We start from the raw sequence: 23,108 nt of genomic DNA, 5'->3' as shown, positions 1-23,108 counted from the left end.
TACTCTTTCACAGCTGCACTTACGCCAAGCATCCTTGCTGTACAGCTTGTTCAGCAGCCCGGTTGCAGAACTAGTATCTCCCCCCCAGAATGGGCTTGTTGCTCACTTGCAACATTCCTGGATGTAGAACAGCTGGCACTGGACTCGTTTTGACTGACCCCATAGGAAGACTTGAGATCATAACCATAGCTTGTGTCCCACAGAAAGTTTTTGTATGAGGGCTAGATCCACAAAGACGACCTAAAACGTTAGGCATTGCAATGCTGAGACTTGTGCCCTGCCACCTACTGGAGTCCAGAGCTCCAGAACAGGCACCCACGCTCCCTGTACAATGCATGGGGAGAGTCACGTACCCAACAATGGGATCCACAAAAGCCAGCGAAGAGCCACTCAAACTGAGCCGATAAGAAATGCCAAGGAGACAGGTAGGCCCTGAACACCTCCCCTCATTCAAAGGCGGTAAGGCACCTAAATCCAGGCTGGAGGGAGGCAACCTCCTTCAGCTCAGAAGTGCCTTTTTTGGGGGGATGGGGATGTTATTGGAACAGGGACTTGAGTCATCACATCACAGGTTTGTGCCCTTACTAGTGGCCTATAGGGTTATTCACTCTTCTCCTGGCCTACGGACTATTAACTATTTCATGCCAAGTAGAAGATCTTAAACGGTGGATTAAGAGACCCCCCGTTGCACCCCCAGTACCCCAAAGTCTAGTAGTTAGGGCACTCACCCGAGAGGTGGGAGACCCTGGATTTCCCACATCCTGGTCGTGTGCTTTAACTACTGGGCTAAAGGCTATAAATGGGGGATAAGTGGCACCACCACCTGCATTATGTGCAGACCCTGATCCAGTAGGCAGCTTGTGAGCACCCCTACTGGATCAGTCCCTGCAGGCCCAATAGGTGGGGCAATACCTCTTTTGATGATCCTGCTGGGGCTTAGGCATGAGCCTGGCACCTGGGTATCAGGACTTAGGCAGCTGCGTACATGGCCCATGGCAGAAATGTAGGTGCCTACAGACTTTAGGCACCTACAGGATAAGGAGGCAGCTGAGCAGGGGTTTTGAGGATCTAAATTTTAGACTTTGGCACCTAAATCCCTTTCTGGTTCTAGCTCTTACTGCAGATAATTAAGTATGTTCGGGTAAAGTTTCAGGTGTTAAATGATTATCATAATCTTATTGCCATAGAAATACATGCTCCAAACGCTTACAGCAATAAACACATTGTTCTGTACTGCACCTTCAGAATATACACTGCCAGGTGTTGGCAATTATGAATGTAAGCACTTTTCAACCCCATGAGCTCATGTTACTTAGGGTTTTGGGGCCTCCAAACCCCTCTAGCCATAACGAAAATGAAGGGCTCATGGGCTCCCTGAAAACTGCTCACAATATCGTCGGTCACAGCCCCCAAGCTGACAACCCACAAAACAGATGGAATGCAGACTTTATTACTAAAAAGTATTTAATAGCACGGACCTATTAGGACAATGAAAAATAGAAATAAAAGCAAAAAATATCAAAACAAACAAGACTTATTCCTGGTAATCAGAGTGAGGTAGCAAGCGGACTACTTTATGAAAAGTCACAGGCAAATTCTTGCAGATTCAGTGGGAAGAACATCTGTTTCCAGCTCATGTATGGTAGCAGGAAGGGGAGAACCACTGAGTATCTATCATCTTGGACAGAAATATTTACTTTACTCAGTGCTAAGCAAGAGGAGAAAACAGGAGGGCCAAATGCTTCTCACTGTTTAAGACACTGGGGTGGCAATGCTGAAACAGAGGAGAATTTGGCCCCAAAAGTCTAATTAAATCCATAATTTACAACTGACAACAGATGCTATATGGTATGTATAACAGAGCCAAGACCACGGAATCATTAAGGACATAGCTGGTAAGTCAGACTGTTGTTGCAAACCCACTTCAGAACGGTCACAGAATTAATGGCAGACATGGATCTAGCTCCCTGACATCATTACTAAACATTTATATTGCATCAGTGCCCAGCAGTCCCAATTAGGATTGGGGCCTCATTGTTAAAACCAGATCAATATTCTATTTAATAGCTCAGTCCAACTCTGATTAAAGTCAATTAGAATCTTTCCACTGATTTTTATGTGAGTTAGATCAGGCATCTAAGACAACAAAATTACCCCAGAGTCGAATTAAAATCTTCAGCAAGGCCAATGACATTACTGAGCACCACATATTCCTGAATCAAAGCAAGAACAATTCTGTTAATTACTTTTGGCCTTTATGTTATTTATAAAAAATTTAAAGTGCAGCTTGTGAATATTTCTAAAAGCAAAAGTTCCCAGTCTGAAGTAAATGTTCATAAAAAATTGATGACTAAAGCCATTCAGGCCTGTACAGTCTTCAATAACTGAAAAACAAACAAACAACACATTATTTCAAAAATAGAGATTAGAAAATTTGGGTTCTACCATGTCGAATGTAAAATTGATTTACAGTTTAAGAACAATATCTTCTTTAAAAAAATTCACACTGGTCCATTGTGATCTTTCAGTACCTAGTAAAACTTATACTCTGGGTTTTTTGACAGGTGGGTCCTGCAGGCTGAACTTTGGAATTTCACATGAAGAAGCAAAAGGAATTCTTTTTGCTGACACTTTCTTCCCAATTGTTTCAATCTGGAAGAGGAAAGAAAATTAATATACTATGTAAAGCTTGTGCAAAGAGAATCTTGTCAGCCTGTGAGGAATCTATGAACCAGTAACCTTGGGGCTTTCCCTACACTTGTTATATACATTTGGTGGATAAAAGTCACATTAAGTGGTTGTATTTCTAATTCAAAAACGAAGTTTGTCTACTAAAAGCGACCTCTCACTTTGCACATGCAAAACAAGCCCTTTACTGTAACAATTCTTAAAGAGATACCTCAATCCTGGAAATATTTAGGTATGTGCTTAATGCTAGGCAAGTGAATGTTCATTTGACTTCAATGGGACTGCCTACAGGAGGAACATGAAGTAGGTGCTTTAAGAGTTTAAGATTTATTTCAAATCTTAATTTTAAACGAGGGCTGTCAATTATTCACAGTTAACTCACTCGATTAACTCAAAAAAATTAATTGCGATTAATCGCACTGTTAAACAATGGACAACCAATTGAAATTTATTAAATATTTTCAGATGTTTTCCTACATTTTCAAATATATTGATTTTTATTACAACACAGAATACAAAGTGTACAGTGTTCACTTTATATTATTTTTATTACAAATATTTGCACTGTTAAAATGATAAAAGAAATAGTATTTTTCAATTACCTCATACAAGTATTGTACTGCACTCTCTTTATGAAGAAAGTGCAACTTACAAATATATACATTGGGGGGAGGGATAGCTCAGTGGTTTGAGCATTGGCCTGCTAAACCCAGGGTTGTGAGCTCAATCCTTGAGGAGGCCATTTAGGGATCTGGGGCAAAAATTGGGGATTGGTCCTGCTTCAAGCAGGGGGTTGGACTAGATGACCTCCTGAGATCCCTTCCAACCCTAACCTTCTATGATAGATTTTTCTTTTGTTACACAACTGCTCTCAAAAACAAAACAATGTAAAACTTTAGAGCCTACAAGTCCACTCTGTCCTACTTCTTGTTCAGCCAAGTGCGAAGACAAACAAGTTTGTTTACATTTATGGGAGATAATGCTGCCCTCGTTTTATTTACAATGTCACCAGAAAGTGAGAACAGGCATTTGCATGGCACTTTTGTAGCTGGCATTGCAAGGTATTTATGTGCCAGATATGCTAAACATTCATATGCCCCTTCATGCTTTGGCCACCATTCCAGAGGATATGCTTCTATGCTTATGATGCTCATTAAAAAATAATGAGGTAATTAAATTTGCGACTGAACTCCTTGGGTGAGAACTGTATGTCTTTGGCTCTGTTTTACATTCTGCCATATATTTCATGTTATAGCTATCTCGGACGATGACCCAGCACATGTTTGTTTTAAGAACACTTTCACAGCAGATTTGTCAAAACGCAAAGAAGATACCGATGTGAGATTTCTAAAATAGCTACAGCACTTGACCCAAGGTTTAAGAATCAGAATGCCTTCCAAAATCTGAGAGGGACGATGTGTGGAGCATGTTTTCAGAAGTCTTAAAAGAGCAACACTCAGATGAGGAAACTACAGAACCCGAACCACCAAAAAAGAAAATCAACCTTTTGGTGGTGGCATCTGACTCAGCTGATGAAAATGAACATGCATCAGTCTGCTCTGCTTCGGATCGTTATTGAGCAGAACCCATCATCAGCATGGAGGCAAGTCCTATGGAATGGTGGTTGAAGACGAAGGGACATATGAATCTTTACGCGCATCTGGCACGTAAATATCTTGTGACGCTGGCTACGACAGTGCCATGCAAATCCCTGTTCTCACTTTCAAGTGACATTGTAAACAAGAAGCAGGCAGCATTATCGCCTGCAAATTATAGCCAAGTGTGTTTGTCTGAGCGATTGGCTGAAGTAGGACGGAGTGGACTTGCAGGCTCTAAAGTTTTATATTGTTTTATTTTACTATTTCTTTTGTTTTTTACAGTGCAAATATTTGTAATAAAAAATATAAAGTAAGCACTGTACACTTGTATTCTGTGTTGTAACTGTAATCAATATCTTTGAAAATGTTAAACATCCAAAAATATTTAAATAAATGGTATTCCGTTATTGTTTAACAATGCAATTAATCGCAGTTAATTTTTTAAAATCACTTGACCTACTGTAAACACAAGAATAATGGTGCTTGGCTTTTTTTAAAAAACAACAAGGTAACCCTGTAAGGCTAAGAGTTTCCAACTTGTTTTTACTAGCCAAACAAACTGATCAGGAAGCTTGTGTATACAAAAACCAGGCATCGTCATTTCCATCTGATGAGCCTGATTTGCCTCTCACTTACACCCATTTAATTCCATAGACTTCAACATAATTTTTCCCAATCTACACTGGTGTAAGAAGAGAATTAGGCCCAAATAATTCTGCTCAAGAGTGGACTAGATTAGAGACCCAACCATTGAATAATTAGAGGTGCATCTTCCCCTCTTGAACAAGAACTCATCTGTGGCTTAGCTTAGTAAAGCTAACCACTAAAGATGGGCACACACAAACAATAGTTGATTCTCCAAGCCACATGATAAAAAGTGGACCAAATAGCAATGTGCTAGATAGAGACCTCAATGATGGATAATTCCAGCTTTCAAACTATCTAGTGTACTAGTACACTAGTACTATCTAGTGTACTAGTACAATTTCTTTCAGAATTTAGTAGTATTTAGACAACTATTTCAGATTTTTACATTTTAGTAAATGCTGAAGGTAACATTCCGTTATGAATGCCTGTCTAATTTTGTTTCTATGTTTTATTCAGAATTTAATTGAGCCTTGACGTGATGAAATACTTGTGTCAGGAGATCATTCACTCAAATTTTAATATTCGTCATTCTGATGCAGCCAGAACAGCAGCTATGGTCATGTCTGCACTAGGGCCTTACAGCTCCACAGCTATACCGCTGTGTCACTCTAAGGTCTCCTGTGTAGTAATTAAACCACCCGCAACGAGCGGCGGGAACCATGATGCCAGGAAAGTGTCTCCTGCTGACATAGCGCTGTCCGCACAGGCACATTTGTCGGTGAAACTTATATTGGTCGGGGGAGGTGGGGTGTGTTTTTTTTCACACCCCTGACTGACAAAAGTTTTGCTGATGACAGTGCTAGTGTAGACAAAGCCTATGTCTAGTAAAGCTATGTCTAGTAAACTCATTTGTCTATGTTACTGAATGTTGATGGAACAGCCTGATGTGGCTTGGATTTTAAAAGCAGTATCAGTTTACAACCAGAGCTGTACTGTAGGAAAAGTGCTATCAGAGAAGGGCTTAGTAAAAGAACCTTTACAGGTTAACTCTAAAGCAAGATATTAAACTCACACACTAGATTCTTCTAGTGATTCAACCATACTTCTCCAAAAGGAAAACAGCTAGTTACCTGGAAGCCTATGACTTGTAGCTCATTATGAAGATCATCAAGAACCCTCCTACCATCAAAGATGAAAGCTGGTTTCAGCATTTTTTTGTGAATGCACTCATAATCCAGCTCCTGTAAATGACCCACAGAATTTGCATAAGTGTCAGAATTCCTCTTAATTTTTTCCCTGTTTTTTAAAGGTATTATTTTTACCTTAAACATGTCCCACTCAGTGCAGATAACCAAGGCATGAGCTCCATCACAGGCTTCATATGGATCTTTACTAATAGTGACCAGACGAGACACTGTAACAAAAAAGTGAAAATGAAGCATTATGCTTCCCTGTTTCCTGGCAGCATTCTCATATCCTGGTAGGACAATTTCCCTGATAGCCCTACTCAAACACAAACTTTCAATGTCAACAACACCTGAAGAGTTTTCCCTTATCTAAAGGTCCTAGAGCCACTGAAGGCAACAGCAGCAGTGGGTATTCAACATCTCTGTAAGGTCAGGGCACTTACTTGAATGTCTAGGTTAGGCACCGAAGTTTGAAAGTTTTGTTGCAGATTCACTAAGGAATTAGAAGTAATTATCCAACAAATCCAGATCCAGACATGGATAGAGCTCATTGTAAAATAATCATTATTGAGTAGTGATAATAGCAGCACAGTGCTTTTCAAAACACTCCATGCACATTTACTATTTAATACTGCGTACACACTACATGGCTTCTGTTAGCTGAGCTCACTGCACATACCAGGAGGCTGCATGCATTCCTTCTTAAGCTCCCTGTGTACCATCCCCCCTCTTTCTTCATGCCAGGGTCTCTGTGTGCCCCCCCATCTCCTCTTGTCCCCAGTACCAGAGTCTCTGTGTGTCCCCACTCCTCTCTTTAGTCTTTATTTTCTGTTAGGGCATTCTAGAATTATGGCATTACAGACTTAGACCAAGTCTACACTAGGAGCGTTTTGTTAGTATAGCTATACCAGTATAATATAGTAGCAAAGTGCTCCTAGCATGAATGCGTTTTACTACAACCCCCAACAGCCTATGGAATTAGCTTCCAGAAAATTATAGTGAGTTCTTCTCTGGACTAGCCAGGCACAAGACTGAATAGGTCGTAGGTGCCGACTCCGTGGGTGCTCCAGGGCTGGCGCACCCACGGGGAAAAACTGGTAGGTGCGGAGCACCCACCGGCAGCTCCCCGCCCCGCCCCACCCCAGCTCACCTCGACCTCCTCCCCTGAGCGGGCCAACGTGTCCTGCTTCTCCCCTGTCCCTCCCAGCGCTTGCGCTGCGAAACAGCTGTTTCACACGGCAAGCCTGGGAGGGAGTGGGGAGAACGCCATGTGCTTGGGGAAGAGGCAGGGCCAGGGAGGGGATTTGGGGAGGGATCCAATAGAGGCAGGGAGGGGGCGAAGTCAGGGCAGCACAAGCACCCACCGACACCAACAAAACTTGGCACCTGTGGAACAGGTACCAGTTAGGAACCTGGAAGGGGAGAAGGAGCTGGTCGAATGACACTAGTCTTCTTCCTCCCTCACTCCCCTTTCCCACATTCTTTTTGAATTGAAGGAGACACTCTTTACACAGCTTCAAAATTAATGTCTCAAAGGGGACAGATTGGCACAGAAGTAACTTTCACACATGCAAGCATTTTAGAAGCTATGAAGAATGAAATAAAAAGGGTCACTGTCAATTTTTTTTTTAAACTGAGGCAAACCCCTGATTTAATAATTTAACTGAACTGAGCATCCATGTCTGACATGCTGAAAGCAATTTCAAGAGCACTGGATGGATTCTAATGGTGACACACAGCAGAAGGATAGAATTTATGAGAAGCAAAATTCCCTCACCTTGGTCATCTTCTGAGACACCTGGGTGTGAGAGATCCAGGATGATCTGTTCCCTTGGTACTTTAGGGTCATATATATGGAGTTTTGCTCCTTCATCCATTAAATACTTGCTGATGTAAATACTGGAAGACTCTCTAAGAAAATAAGTCAGCCAGTTAATGGAAGTCTTCAGACAAACACATTTAGATTTATTTAGAACAACAACATGAACAAATACTCAGAAATGTGCAGTGCCAAAGCTTTCAAACTGAAATTATTGTATGTAATTCCAGGATAACACTCGACAGTAGGAAAGTAAATCATCAGTAAAAACATGAAAACAAAAATAGAATTTTAGTCGCAGCCACCAAAGAAAGCCAGCCCTCATTTACAATGTTTAAAAATATTTTTTAAAATCTATTACTATAATCTGGTTCAGTCACAATTTAATGTGTAATTTGGCCAAGTAGTCTGAATGGGGCCAAAAACCACACTCAGTGAGGTGTAACAGGGTGGTAGATTCCCTGCCTGTGAATACAGAACTCTAGCATCTGAGTTTAGGGTGACTCAGCAGAAAACTCCTGCATTATGGTTCTGAGTAGTTATGAGTAGGGCTCCATATATGTCACGGATTCCGTGACTTTCTGTACCCTCCGTGACTTCTGCAGGGGCCAGTATGGTTGACCCTAGGGCTGCCCAAGCAGCTGGCTCTGCAGCCAGCAACTGGAGTTCTCGCCGGCCGGAGCAGCCCTGGGTAGCGCGACCGGAGCAGCTGGGCTGCAACCCCCAGCAGCTGCAGCCACTGGCCTCAGGTGCCCCCCGATCACATTTCAGCCACAACAGGTTGATGGGCATCTATTTGATCCTCTTCCCCATCTACACAGTTGAAATGGTGGTAAACAGTTGTTTTAGCTGTGTAGATGGAGCGCAAGATTAGATAAGTCTTCCAGCATGCCTTATGACAGCGTTAATTAGTTTCATGCATTTTGTCACCTTGTATCTCCTGTATCCTTTTTGAATGCAAATCCTAGAATAGCAATCTTCTTGTCAGTGACTGTGTTAAACAAGCTGTCAATAATACGGGAAGCAAATCTCCTTCTCTGGTAATCATTCATGTCTATCACCTGAAATTATGCAGAATACGGTCATACGAATGAGGTTACACTTGATCAAAGAAATGCAGTGTTAATAGTTACTGGGGAAAAGAGTGCCACTGATAAGCCTTTGCTCCTGATAAAAGCACTCAGTTAAAACTGAACTAGGCAGATGTACATGTTTTAAATATTAATATGGTTGCAATTTCTATTTTTAATAGGTAAAATATGAGTAACTGAAGGACTGATCCAGCTTTTTTTAATCACAGGAGCAGAAAAAGCAGTCTTGATCCTGATCCCATTGAAGTCAGTGGATGCTTTCAATTGATTTAACATTCGAAAACTACCAAGAATCAAATTTTGCTGTCCTTATTAGTAAAACTTCCAGAGAACATTTGCTTAAGAAAGGGTCTTGGAAAATTTTGTCCTAACTTTAGGTGTTGCTCCATGGCTCCTTGTGTGGAAGCTTTCCCCAGATCTTAATGTACAATGTAGTTTCTGCGCAATGTAGTTTAACCAAACCTCCCCCTTCCTCCCCTCCCCCCCCCCCAAAACAAAACAAAAAACCAACCACACAAGCACAGCTCGCTATTCTAGGCCAAGACATGGATAGCAACAACAATAGGAGTGAACATTGTGGTAAATTTCAGGGAGAAAATGATCTTAGAAAATAACAGCATTATGCCAGCAGACTACAGCAAAAACTACACTTCCCTCTAGGTTTGTGAATATATATTATGTAGTACATCTATTTTATACAACAGTCAGGCAGTTTTAGTACCAGTTTAGTGCATACCATAACATGTCAATACACAAAGACTGGCATGGATGTAAGTGGTAGTGATGCACTTTAATGATAAAAATACTTCTCTTTGAGAAAGGCTTGGAGGCCATATGTAGGTTACTATCTACCTCTGTAGTTGAGCTGCTGGTTTTTGCCCCTTCCCCCAACATTTTAGCCCTTGATCCCTAGTCTTTTTAAGACCATTGCCTCCAATGACCAAGTAAGAAAGCCAGGTATTCCCAAAGATTGTTTGGTCAAAGGCATACATACCTCAGATAATGTAGGCTAGTCTCCTCTGTGACTCTGAACATGAGCACATTCTCATTGCAATGAACAAAATTACACTTAGCAGTGATGTGAACAGTAGCATATGGCCCACATCAGGTATAAGTTGCTCAGAAAATGGATGTTAGTGGTAAAATAATGTCACTTGCACTGATTTGGTTTTCTATACTTGGTGTGTAAATTACTCTTTGCTCCAGGGGAAGAAATGAGGTGGCAAGGTAGCAGAAAAGCACTTAAGAGGAGGGTTTAAGATTAATGTTTTAGGCCCAATGGAAGTTCAGTGCCTAAATATCTTCGACGATCTCATCTGGGCCTTATCCCTACAGAATTGACTGTATCCTCCAGAATCTAAAGCCTTGTCTACACACAAACTTGTATGGCTTATTTAAACCAATTTAATTAAACCAATGCAAACAACGATGTGGACACAAATTAAATTAAGAGCAGTTTATTCTGGTGTATCTTAAACCCGTCCCTAATCAATTTAAGTTAAATCAATATAAACCACACCTTTTATTGGTATAGCTCACAGGTGGGCACACTACATCCCGCGGGACCATCCTGCCCGGCCCTTGAGCCCCTGGCTGGGAAGGCTAGTCCCTGGCCCCTCCCCTGCTGTCCCCCCCTCCCCTGTACCTACGCCGGGCAGCGGGGCTGCGAGCTCCTGCTGCTCTGAGGGGTATGGTAAGGCGGCGGCTGCAGAGTTGTTGGATATGGGTCAGGGGGTCCCAGGGGGCAGTCATGGGACAGGGAACAGGGAGCGGTTCAATGGGGTGGAAGTTCTGAGTAGGGGCAGTCAGGGCACAGGGAGCAAGGGGGGCTGGATAGGGGGTGGGATCCCAGGGGGAGCAGTTTGGGGTAGGGGGTCCGGGGGGGGGGGGGTCAGGGGACAAGGAGAAGGGGGGTTGGATGGTTCTGAGGCAGGCAGTCAAGGGACGGGAAGTGGGAGTGGGTGGATAGGGGGCAGGCTGTGGGGGGCACAGCCTTCCCTACCCGGCCCTCATAGAATCATAGAATAATCAGGGTTGGAAGGGATCTCAGGAGGTCATCTAGTCCAACCCCCTGCTCAAAGCAGGACCAATCCCCAATTAAATCATCCCAGCCAGGGCTTTGTCAAGCCTGACCTTAAAAACTTCTAAGGAAGGAGATTCTACCACCTCCCTAGGTAACGCATTCCAGTGTTTCACCACCCTCCTAGTGAAAAAGTTTTTCCTAATATCCAACCTAAACCTCCCCCACTGCAACTTGATACGCTCCCTCCATACAGTTTTGCATCCCAATGTGGCCCTCAGGCCAAAAAGTTTGCCCACACTAGGGGCTTCCACTCACTATGGGATTGTCTACACATGAAACACTACAATGGGGTTCTCCCACTGGTGTACATAATCCACCTCCCGGAGAAGTGGTAGCTAGGTCAATGGAAGAATTTTTCTATTGACCCAGTGCTGTCTACCCCAAAGGTTAGATTAGCTTAACTACACACCTCAGGGCTGTGGATTTTTCATGACCCTGAGCAACATAGCTGGGTTGACCTATCTTTTTAGTGTAGACCAGGCCTACGTCTGTTTCTAAAACAGATATATTTAAAACCCTACAAAAAGTTTGTAGATCAGCCCCTATATGTCCACATGAAGGTTTATACCAGTTTAAAGTAACACCTTAGTTTGCACCAATGCAACTCTAAACTTTTTTTAAAGTTTCTATTCCTTCTTTGTCAGAATGAAACCTGATTGTCTTATCTTGATCTTAGAGCCAGACAGGCTGAAACAATAAGTGTAAATTTGTCTCTTTCTTCTCAGCTTGATGCTTAATGTTCATGTCATTGCTATTCCTCATCTTAAAATCATCCAGCTAATGTGGTTAACTCCTGCAGTTTCACATACTCAGGATAATGACAAGACAATGCCTTCTTTACCTGTGATGTTCTGTAGCACCCAGGCTACAGTACATACACACAAAATCAGAGCACTAGTAGTGGAGCTAGAAATGTTCTCACATGATAACACAATGCACTATCCAAATGGATACCTGACAGCCCATATGTTAGTCTTTTGCTTAATCAAGTAATTGGCTAGTGAGGGTCTTTACAATGTTATCAGCAGCAAAGTGTTGGAATCAGCACATGGGTTCTTGTGGGTTTTCCATAAAAACTTTAGAGTTATTTGAAAGTGTATTAAAATAAGTTGCCTTCATTAATGCTAGACTGAGACAAGGAGGCTAGATTGTGGTTAAAGAACAGACATGGAGTCAGGAGACCCGGGTTCTGTTCCCAGCTCTGTAACTTTCTGTGTTGTGCTGGTCAAGTCATTTACCAAAGGCACAGAGGGGTTACAACTACACTGCAATCTGAGGTGTGATTGCAGTTTCATAGACACAGCCACATTAGCTTTACTTGTGGCACAATGGCTAAAAACAACAGTGGAGCTGCAGCAGTGCAGGCTGTACAAGCCCACCCAGAACCCTGGGTTACCCTAAGCCAGCACATCAACATTGCTATTTTTAGCTATGGTAGCACACGTAAAGCTAGCCTGGATGGGTCTGCCTGAGATGACACCTTGGATTTACACCCTCCATGTAATATAGGGATAGTAATGCCCACCCTGAAGGGGTGATGAATCCTCATTCATTACATTTGTAAAGCATCCTATTAACCTCAGGTGGAAGGTGCTATACAAAGTATTTATTAATAAATATTTATTACCTCGATAGTTAAGGGTATATTTTATTTTCAGTTCCAATCAGACTGAAGGATAAACGATAATTTGCCACAGACAATGCTGAAAAGTTACAAGCTGAAGAATTACTGGCTCATTACAGAGGTAACAGTGACGTGCCCTGTTTGAATAAGTTTTACACTAGTGAATGGACTCATACCTGTTGCCAATAGCGAGCTACTTCAGGCAAGTTCAGAGCCTCACAAAGGTACACTAAATTTAGAACATCCTTCTGAAAACAGCTACCACCAAATCCTGAAAGAAAGGAAATGGTTACTCAACAGATGGTCTTCATCAGTAAAAGATTAGTGTACTTAGCAATATGTACTTTATGTCTGGAATACGTCAGGGAGCTGATGGAGGCCACTTTTTGACAGGCCTGGCCAGTTTCTCTACTCTTACTGGTTACTGGTCAAGAGATGTAATTTGCCAGATTTTTTTGCTGTGTGCACCTGTGGCTGTGTGTGCACTGATCTTGAAACTAGCAGCCACACATATCATGGCTGGGAGCACATTGTGGCCTACACCTGGATCCTGCTCTGCATGCACAGCATACACTCTGCCATGCCCCCATCTACTGGCTGCCGAAACCACAGAGGCTCCTCTCAACATCAGTGACCAGCTGGGAAGTGGGACAGTCCCATCACCAGAGGGTGAGGCTTGCTAGTAGCGAGGGGATGGTAAAGGGGTCCCCTCCAAGGCTGAGGCTCCTAGGAGGGTATGGGTATAGGGGCTCAAGGGCCAGGGGTGCGAGTCAGGTGAGGAGAAGAGTAAATCTATGCCCCTCCACAAGACATACACACTTTAAAATGGCACTCCACAGCCCCTGAAGTTTGGCATTTATTGACCAAGATATCAAAAATAGTTTTTCAGGGACGGTCTGCCAGTCTTTTGAACTAACCTCCTAGGATTCTTCCAAATCCTGTTCCTCAATCCTATTTACTTTAGCAGCTCATAGGACCTAAAATCCTCTCAGTTTTGCCACTGACCTCAACAGACCTGCTGCTTCTTCCCCAAAGGATCACTACCCAGAGATTAGATTTAAACTAGTCTTAAAAGGGTTCTGGATTCTCACTCACTATCATAGTCAGGAGCCAAAGAAGAACAAAAAGCTGATGAGGGGTTTAGATAATGAGTGGCAGGATCCAGAACTCTCAGACTCCCCTCTACCAAGCCAAAGAGGTAGGTATCTGAAAAATGGGCATATTTTGGATAACAGATTTTGCTACTTGCCATTCCTCTAATATAAACATTTGTGGAAAAGACAACATTTGGTAAAAGTAATCTTAAAAATTAAATATTTTTACTATGGAGATTGTAGCCATGTGAATAGGGTTGCATCTTTTTCCACTGACCCAACTAATGGACATGCTCCATGAAGTTTCATGTCCCCAAGGCAGAGCCTCAGGATATCTGGCCAGTCAGACTGGGGCTGTAGAATTTGCATTCTGATAGCTTTCCCTATCATATTTCAGTCTGCAATACCAAAGTCTGGATAACTGAATTCACTCTGCTGACTAGACTGTAGACAAACTATGTAGTAACTAGAAAGCTACCCATCAACCACCCAGTAGGGAATGCTCTAGAAGGATGAAATTGTAACTTTCTAGCTAGTCCATGCCAACTGGAAGTGTGAGACTCTACAGAGGACAATCTGAATCCTTAATCTCTTTCATTAAAGAATTAAAAAAACCAAAACACAAAAAACAACACTACATCAACCACAACACAACAGTAGGTCTTTTGTACGATGTTGTGCTTTGAACAGTCACTTCAGAATACCAGTACTTATTTTTAAAATGTTTCCAGTTGAGCTATTGTGCTGGATAGAGACAGTTCTCCTACCAAGTCTAAACAGAGAAAAAGATTCTTCATTTACCAACACTGGCCTTCAGAAACTTATTTCCTATTCTTTGGTCCATTCCAATGGCTCTTGCTACCTCTTCAACATCAGCTCCTGTAGCTTCACACAGAGCACTGATTGAGTTAATGCTGCTGATTCTCTGGGCAAGGAAAGCATTAGCTGCCTGTAAATAAAAGACAAACACCACAGATTTGGTTTCCCCTCCTGTAAATAACGTGTCTGTAAGTCAGTGGAGAGGTGTGGTTTGATTTTTTTTGTTTGTTTGTTTGGTACAGCTAAAAAGAGGGGGACTATTTCAATGTGTACACAGATTTGGTTTTTGGCTGATGTTACCATTTTCTGCTGTTTCCAGTATGTATGATTTCATTCCCAAAATAACTGATTTTGGATATGGTCTTTTCTGATACAGAAAAGCCAACTAATAAGTTGTGAACAAACAATTTTGATATGCAATACTGGAATCGCTTATAAGCATTCAGATAACTAGCTGCTATAGCTTTTTATTATTCTTAGTAATATCAGTGCTGATATTTTGTATTTAAGTTGTTGATTGACATAGCAACATAACTGATACGAACCAGTTTGGAAAGCTCAGATGACCAAGTATTGGTTGTGAGGATTTTTTCTTTAGGAACCCAGTGCTCATACACAGCACATAGCGCATGGACTGCCTTCTGTCCTTCCGGAGTCTCATCTCCACCAATCAGCACTCTGTCGGGGTTCTTTAGGTCCTTGATAGCTGTTCCTTCTGCTAGGAATTCTGGGTTAGACAATACCTGCAAACAGACAGGAAAATAAAGTTTAAAGTAAAACTCAAGGAATTTTTTGGCAGGGGGGCGGAGGGAGAGGAGACACTTTAGTCCATAACTTCTAGATTTTTACCTGCAAATTCAAATTAGGTTTTGTATTGGCATCAAATATCCGACGAATACTCTCTGCTGCACGTACTGGGACTGTGCTTTTCTCGGTGACAATCTTATAACCATTTGAATTTTGTACAATCCGCCTAGCACATGCTTCAATGTACTTCAGATCAGCTGCCCGGCCTTTTCCCATCCCATAGGTCTTTGTTGGGGTGTTAACCTAGTTACAAATTCACAGGAAGGAAAAAAACGTTATTAGAGTCTTAACAAAATTTTCACAAGTCTGAAGATACAGGAACTCCTGCATACATGAGATTGTACTCTAAGGACAGGAAAGCTTCTTTTCTACTGATTCAGCCAGTTACTGGCTGCCAGATCAATGAACAGCTAGCAGACTTATCAATTACTCATTCTAAGTTGTAAAAAAAATATCACTAAACTCTGTTCATCGTCAAATGGGATTTACACAAGGGGCATTATTCATAGCATCTCTGCAGGCTTCAGCAGAGTCTAATGTTTATTCAGAATTACTTCCCCATACCCACAAAGAACTATTTCTAGTCTTCTCCCCAACTCAAGCTACAATACATGCAAAGATTCAATTCCCCCTTATTTCCGTCTACTCTGATGTGAATAGTAGGGAGGCTACCCCCCAAAACCATCTGACTGGAAAAGCTAAGTGCAGACCAGCCACAGAGCTCCTGATAATTGCTGTACTTGAGTAGGATGGGGGGAAGTGTCAAATGTAGGGCAATATTTCACTTAACTGAACATAGAGGGTCCTTCTCGTTACAAACTGAAGGCAAGAATATCGAAATTAAAACACAAGACAGCATGTTTTACCAGCCAGGGACAGGAACTCAGCTGGCAATCTACAAGCTGAATTAATGACTGTCATCCAATAACTGATTCAGTGATTTCATAGCATTAATATTAGACTTTACTGATTCATGCAGAAGATTCTCCCAGGGGACGGAGGAGAAGAAGACTCTTCCCAATATCACAGCTCTCTGTAAAGTACTTGAAGAATAGAACAATAACTGGCCTGCAGCCCCAGAGCTTGTTATTATGTAGTTCTGTTGGATATGGAACTAAGTAAATGACTTTCAACACTGCAAAATGCCATAAATGTGTGTTTAAAAAATGCTGCAGTCTTCTCCTCTCCACTAATTAACTGAATTTTAAAAAGTACTGAAAAAAAAAATTAAAGACTCTTTATATCCAGATAAGTATTATACAATTTTCATTGCCAATCCTGCAATGAAACCTGCTAATGGACTCTTATTTCTGCACGAGTCCCATCAACTTCAGCGGAATGCTACAAATAGAAGTCCACACTAGTGGATTCTGTTATAAGACTGTGGCCTTATTTTGTATTGTGTCTTTAGAAAATACTCAGCTATGTAAAGTAACAAGCTTATTATTTGTATATATAGAGTCCAAAAGTTTGTTGGGTGCTTTACTGATAGAGAGAGATAAATAACAGCAAAGGAAGAAGGTTAAGAGTTTTATCATCCTCACTGAAAGCTAAGCATAACTGCCTGGTAAAACCCGCACAATGCAGCACAAGTCTGTTATGCCTCCTGAAACTACATCACCTCTTCAAACAAAATAAAGGACATGTAAAAAAAAAAACTGAAACACCCCCGCCACATACACATTTGAGCACAGCAATATAATAATAATAATAAGTATCAAAGTGCAAAAGAAACTACTTACAGAAATAAATACCAAATCAGCCTCCCTAATGGCATCATCAATACTGGTGGAAAAGAAAAGATTCTTTTCTCGGCAGGACTCTACCACTTCTTTTAGCCCTGGCTACAGAGAAACAGGAAAGTATTTAATAGTCAACATTTGATTAAAACAGGTAACAGTATACTCAAACAGGCTGAACACAACTTTAAGTACAACAAAGATTTTGTTTTCAAGTTTTTTAATTTTATCTTTATTAAAAGTTATTTCAGATCTGTCAGAAAATAAAACTTGTGTGGATTCACAGAGGACCATACTGAGTACAAACTAATTATAGCCCTCTCTTACACAGAAACATAGCACTGGGATGCTTTCCCAACACCTCCCCACACTTACATGGGGCCTCTGGCTATTCATACACCTGGACAAACTCCGTGTATTAGTACTTCATACAAAAATGTTTTAATTATTTGACAGAAACTAAAGACACTATTCTAAATAAAATAGTAAAGAATTGTGAATTTAACCGAATCACAAACTCTCCTGAAAGTACTATAAAAAGAATGACAGAAGATCCTTTTTCAGTAACTGCCATCAAGGTGAAGGTTCAGTTTGGGGGAAGGGAGGGAAGCTGCACCTTACCTAGACAAAGACATTTTCTGCTTTCTCACTGTTTACTAACCGAAATAAAAAAGTAACTCAAGTAGAAAATCATTGCCACACAACCTGAGTCATTTCAAACAAACACCAGAACCCAATTATGAATAAGACTAACATTCCAGCTGTGATTTTTGCTGGGATTCAGGTACAAAGACTGCTCATGTAGAAACCAAAGGATTATCTTGTATTTTCCAATACAGCAGTTGAAGGGGGTGGAGCACAAAGTGTCAGGGGTCAAGAATTGCAACTATCTGAACTCATTCTGAGAGGTTTTGGGGTACTCTTTGTAAGCAATAGACATCCTGCTGGGAAACATATGTGCTTCTGGTATGAAGAGACTAGCTGTGTTTTAATTTGCTCAAACAGTTTAAATTTTAATAAAAAAACAAAACATTTGCTCATCCATGTTGAGATCTGTACTCAATTCTTCCCAAAATTCTTATTCACTAATCTGAATGCTGTAAATTTTACTGTTAGTAAATTTTAACCAAGCTCTAGAAACAAGAGGCAAAGGCTATGAGAGTTTGATTTTCTTAAACAAAGGTCAACAGACCAACTTTGTCCTGTATTTGATATTACAGGAAGGGTAAAAATCAGAGGTAACATCAGAAGACAAGAAACAAGCCTTATCTCTTATTATGGCCAAAAGAAAAATGTAAGGCAAACTTTCAAAATTCTACTTTCCTTGCTTTTGAGGGTTGAGCAAAAACATTCGCTTTTTCCATTAAAAAGTGTGGACAGATATATCTTGAGCCCTGGGTCAGTACATTTTCATGTCAATTTTGTTACTTATAACAACAAGGGGTGGTGGTGGTGAGAGCTACTCTTTAATGAGCAAAACCTGTAAAATATCAAGTGCTAAAAATGGTAATTTGTATACAAGACAATGGAATCCTTTTGTAGTATAAAAAGCAATGATAATGTTACATATCAACAGATCTCTGATATTGAAATTAGTGTATGGGCTTACTGAAAAATTATTTTATAACTAAAAAAACAAAACAAAGATGTGAAGTGTTACTGATTAGGAATTTAAAAGCTTTTGGTACCCCTGGTGATCATCAGGGTATCATTCAGGTTTAAAAAAAGCTGACTCCTCATACGAAGGACTAAAGCTCTAGCAAAAATCCTAACTTTAAGAAACACCAAATTCCAGTGAACAACTAGCATAGGACCAGATTTTGCTACCCTGATGCCAGTCAAAAATCAACAAAACTGCTTGTGTAGTGAGGTACTACTCGCTTTAAGAGTGGCTGAATGAGCCCCACAATGGTTTCTCATTTTCCTGTATGTTGCTAGATCACCTGTATGCTAGGTGAAAGTTTGATTCACCATTTCACAGCCATTTGCAATGGTGTAGGGAAAAGTGGTGAATTCTTAACTGACTCCTTAAATGTTGATGGCCTGTTTCCACAGGAGCGAATAGCTCAGTTAGGCCTGGTCTCCACCAGGAAAGTTGTTCTCTCCCTTCTAGGAGCTCAGCTGCATTACAGTTACAACAGAGCCAGGAGACATAACTACAATATGGCTGGCTGTCCCGTGACTTACAATTTGTAGTGTGGATGGAACCTAACCACAGTGGTCCAAAGCATCTTCCTGGGACACAGATTGCCATTCACATTACATATTGGAACTGTGTTGTAACAAAGGAGAAAATTTTGTCATAACTGGGTCTGCTGACTCAGCTATAAGAGTGTGGTATACACAGGGCCCAAAAAGAACCATGATTTTGTATGATTTACTGGATACAGTAAACATTTTTTCCTGACCAGGATGCACAAGGCCTAAGTCAATCATCTCTGAAACACGCTCCAGCATCTGACAGCAGTAAGTTCATGGAAGCCACTGGTCATTTCAAACCCTTGTTTACCGCACATGCTTAATATATAGTTGTTGAAGAAGCATTCTTTTTGAATGAGGCATGTAATTTTGATGTTCCTAGAACAGCCATTAGGAGTCAAAGCCGGGCAGAGGGGGGGACTGTATGAGCAGAGGCAAATACTTTATATTAAAGACAGAAATGCTATAATAAACACAAGTTTACCTCATAAATTGGAAGTGTATCAGAGTTCCAGGCATTGATTCTAGCTTCATTAACGTCAACAACTGTAACCTTGATTTTAGGGCACATATGTGCAATGACACTACACGTTGGCCCACCAACATAGCCTGCACCAATACAGCAGATTTTCTTAATTTCAAACATGGTTACTCTAGTGGAGAAGGGGATGGAGAGGGAAAGAGAGAAAAAAGAGGCAAGGTCATTATACAGTAATTCAAACAGTAAAAGCCACAGATAGTCTCCTTTATGCTACCATAGTCAATCAGAAACATTTCCTTACATACTTAGTATAATTATAAAAAGAGCATCCCAATTGAGCAGCCATTGAAATTAGCTAGTTAGTCTCTTGTCTCCAGGAACACTTAAATCCTAGCTATACTAGCTAGGGAAATTCTGATAGCATCTTTGTAATGAGACATACATAGATCATTAGAAAAATGCTAACTATTTTCCATGGCCATCTTAAAACAGGAACTAAAAATATGACAAACAAAGATCATTCCTGTTTAACAGAAAAACTAGTATTGCATGGTCTAAAGTGTAAATTGAGTCTACCTTTTAATAATAAAAAGAACGGAGTACTTGTGGCATCTTAGAGACTAACAAATTTATTTGAGCATAAGGTTTCGTGGGCTACAGCTCACTTCATCGGATGCATGCAGTGGAAAATACAGTGCGGAGATTTATATACACAGAGAACATGAAACAATGGGTGTTACCATACACACTGTAAGGAGAGTGATCACTTAAGGTGAGCTAATACCAGCAAGGGAGGGTGGGGGGAGAAAACCTTTTGTAGTGATAATCAAGGTGGGCCATTTCCAGCGGTTGACAAGAACGTCTGACGAACAGGGGGGGCGGGGGGGATAAACATGGGGAAATAGTTTTACTTTGTGTAATGACCCATCCACTCCCAGTCTCTATTCAAGCCTAAGTTAATTGTATCCAGTTTGTGTTTCATGTTCTCTGTGTATATAAATCTCCCCACTGTATTTTCCACTGAATGTATCCGATGAAGTGATGAATTTTAATTAGTTTCATCAATGTTAAATCATGATAAACCACTTACTGCTAGCCAAACAGTAACGAATCTCAAAATTAATCACCAGAGTTCCTACTCTGTCTGGTACTGAGCAACCTCTCAATGAAGTCTTTGGGACTAGAGAGTGCTCAGCCACTTCAGTGGCTGGACCATGGAAAAGATAAATGCTTACAAAGTTTTGAAAACTTATTAAACCAAACACAGCTACCAGATCAACCATGCTGAACAGTGACTTAACTAAAGACTTAGTTGTATGCTATCAAAATTAATTTTAGAAATAATGTTGATATAGCTTATATTTTGATGAGGGATGTCTCACAATTAGCCCCCTTTTCTTCCACAACTCATTAATTTATTCATTTTTAGAAATTTCTGAAGTGTGTCTATCACACCTTTCTTTGAACACAATGGACAATAAGTCCGGATCCTTCTCCCATTTAAATTAGTAGGTGTTTAGCCACTGATTTTCATAGGAGCCAGCGCTGAGCCCTTAAAACTACACAATTATACCGATCATGTTGTCTCAGTATTTTAGGATCACTGTAATCATGACAGGATTCAGCTCTATTTCCCCTTGTGTTTTACAATTCATAAATCTCACTGGAGATAACTATCAGTCATTTTCCAGGTCATCATATTACTTTTACTATAGCAGAAGAGATTGCCTTCCTCTTTCCTCCCGCTCCCCAAAATATACTCAAGTATTACTGTATATACAATAAATTGACTCTAGAGAGGCAAGAATTCTTAGTACACTATTAACACGATTATACTATTTCCTTTTTAGCTAAACTTGGCTCACTGCTGACAAAAGAGGCTTCTATCAATCACTAGTTATTTTAATAACTATTACATCACTTTTGGTAGTTTGCATTCTAGACAAGGGTAGGGTAACCCACCCCTGCAAAAACGTGAAATGTTACAATAAGGTGAATGCTAGCCGGCACCCTTCTTAGCCATCTCAGTAGAGAGATCACTGAATGGGTCTTAGCACTACGCTTTCTTCTAGGACAGGATAGGGAAAGCTTGCAGTGAATGCTATTGCTCACGCTGTATCCTATATGTCATCTGTGAACAGAAAGAGAACTTCAGTCTTTAGCGCGAGCAGGGCTACATTCTAGGCATATACAATTTCAACAACAGATGAGAAAATGTGGTTATAGAAAAAGATTTTTAAAAAGAAACAGCATAACAGATTTAGACTCAAAAGTCACAAGCCAGCATTATACTAACACGTCACGTTCTTGTGGGCAGCCTTGTAGAGAGCGGATATTGCGAAAGCTTTTAAAGGAATGGAACAGTCATTGAAAGAATTGGACAAAGCAAGACTCAGGCAAAGCCACAGACCTGGGTGGAAGTTCACTGGGTGCTTCTGATCCCAGGAAGCAAAAGGGCAGAAAAAGGGGCAGGAAAACCACCACCAACGGCACAGTAACCTACACAGAAATCAGAGAGAGCCCCTCTCGTCCATGCTCCCCGGGCCAAGCCAGGAAGGGTCCCTACCCAGCCCTTTGTCCTGCTGTTTGAGATGACCCAACCTATATGGGATGAACCGTGCTCAGGGCGCAAAGGAAGCCGATCTCGAGCGCGCTGGGGCTCGGAGGGCTGGAGAGGAGGAAGAGGGAGGAAAATCCCGCCCCTACAAGGCAGGGATACATACAGCGCGAACCCTGCGGCCGGGGATCCCGACGCTCCCAAGTCCCTCGGAGCGGGAGGTGAAGATGCAGCCGGAGCGAGGGCTGGTGGCGGGGCGGGGAGAGGCGCCTGGCCGGGCAGCAGCCAGACTTCAGCCGCTATTTAAGGAGTCCCTTCCCGCGGGAGGGGGCCGGGCTGAGCCCCGCCCAGCCTGGGGCCGGCGGCAGGGAGCCTGGGGTCTCTTCCCCCGCGTCCCGCCCAGCCGCCGCAGCAGCGAATGCCGGCAGGACAGCTCAGCAGCGGCTGAGGCGGCGGGCGAGGAGCAGCAGGATCCCCGGGCCCAGCTGGCTGGAGGGGAGAGGGGCAGGAGGTGACTCCTGCGCTTCTCTGCCTCGCTTCCCCGGCGGCCTTGGGCCAACAGCTCCGCCTCCCGCGCTACAGCGGGGCCTGCCTCCGCTGCTGGGTCCTAGCCCTCAGCTGCCTCCGACACAGAGGCCTCTGTGCTGGGCCCGCTCCCTGCCTCTCGGGCTGGCTCAGCAGCGCTCACAGGCGGCTGGAGTCAGCGGTGGCTGCAAGCGGATTTCAGTCTTGAG

General features: G+C 41.9%; 1 protein-coding gene across 4 annotated transcripts; it reads right to left on the bottom strand.

The window, feature by feature from the left end:
* Positions 1-1,459: 1,459 nt before the first annotated feature.
* On the bottom strand, positions 1,460-22,884 carry UGDH (UDP-glucose 6-dehydrogenase). 4 transcript variants are annotated; one of them, XM_077815737.1, is made up of 13 exons: positions 22,541-22,884; positions 22,228-22,316; positions 19,821-19,989; positions 17,141-17,242; positions 15,441-15,641; positions 15,137-15,334; positions 14,574-14,721; positions 12,855-12,949; positions 8,811-8,941; positions 7,839-7,972; positions 6,197-6,288; positions 6,005-6,115; positions 1,460-2,652 (listed from the first exon to the last, which is right to left on the bottom strand). In XM_077815737.1, the coding sequence occupies exons 3-13, from the start codon at positions 19,980-19,982 to the stop codon at positions 2,542-2,544; spliced, it is 1,485 nt and encodes a 494-aa protein (XP_077671863.1). In that variant the 5' UTR covers positions 19,983-19,989; positions 22,228-22,316; positions 22,541-22,884; the 3' UTR covers positions 1,460-2,541. The 4 variants fall into 4 exon arrangements, with proteins under 4 accessions (XP_077671863.1, XP_077671865.1, XP_077671862.1 ...); XM_077815739.1 differs by lacking the exon at positions 22,228-22,316 and having other exon boundaries at positions 1,460-2,384; positions 2,532-2,652; XM_077815736.1 differs by lacking the exon at positions 22,228-22,316.
* Between the last annotated feature and the right edge of the window lie 224 nt (positions 22,885-23,108).

This window comes from Eretmochelys imbricata, chromosome 4 (assembly GCF_965152235.1).
Source record: "Eretmochelys imbricata isolate rEreImb1 chromosome 4, rEreImb1.hap1, whole genome shotgun sequence".
Classification (NCBI taxonomy): domain Eukaryota; kingdom Metazoa; phylum Chordata; order Testudines; family Cheloniidae; genus Eretmochelys; species Eretmochelys imbricata.
The sequence above is the reverse complement of the archived record's forward strand: the minus strand, read 5'-3'. Positions and strand labels throughout refer to the sequence as shown.

Bases quoted from the DNA above. Each gene is read 5' to 3' on its own strand.
- UGDH (XM_077815737.1), bottom strand. From the start codon at position 19,982: ATGTTTGAAATTAAGAAAATCTGCTGTATTGGTGCAGGCTATGTTGGT. The intron at 7,973-8,810 runs GTGACAAAATGC...TTATTTTCTTAG, and splicing joins AAGGATACAGGAGATACAAG to AGAGTCTTCCAGTATTTACA. The intron at 2,653-6,004 runs GTAACTAGCTGT...TTCCTCTTCCAG, and splicing joins TACAAGTCATAGGCTTCCAG to ATTGAAACAATTGGGAAGAA.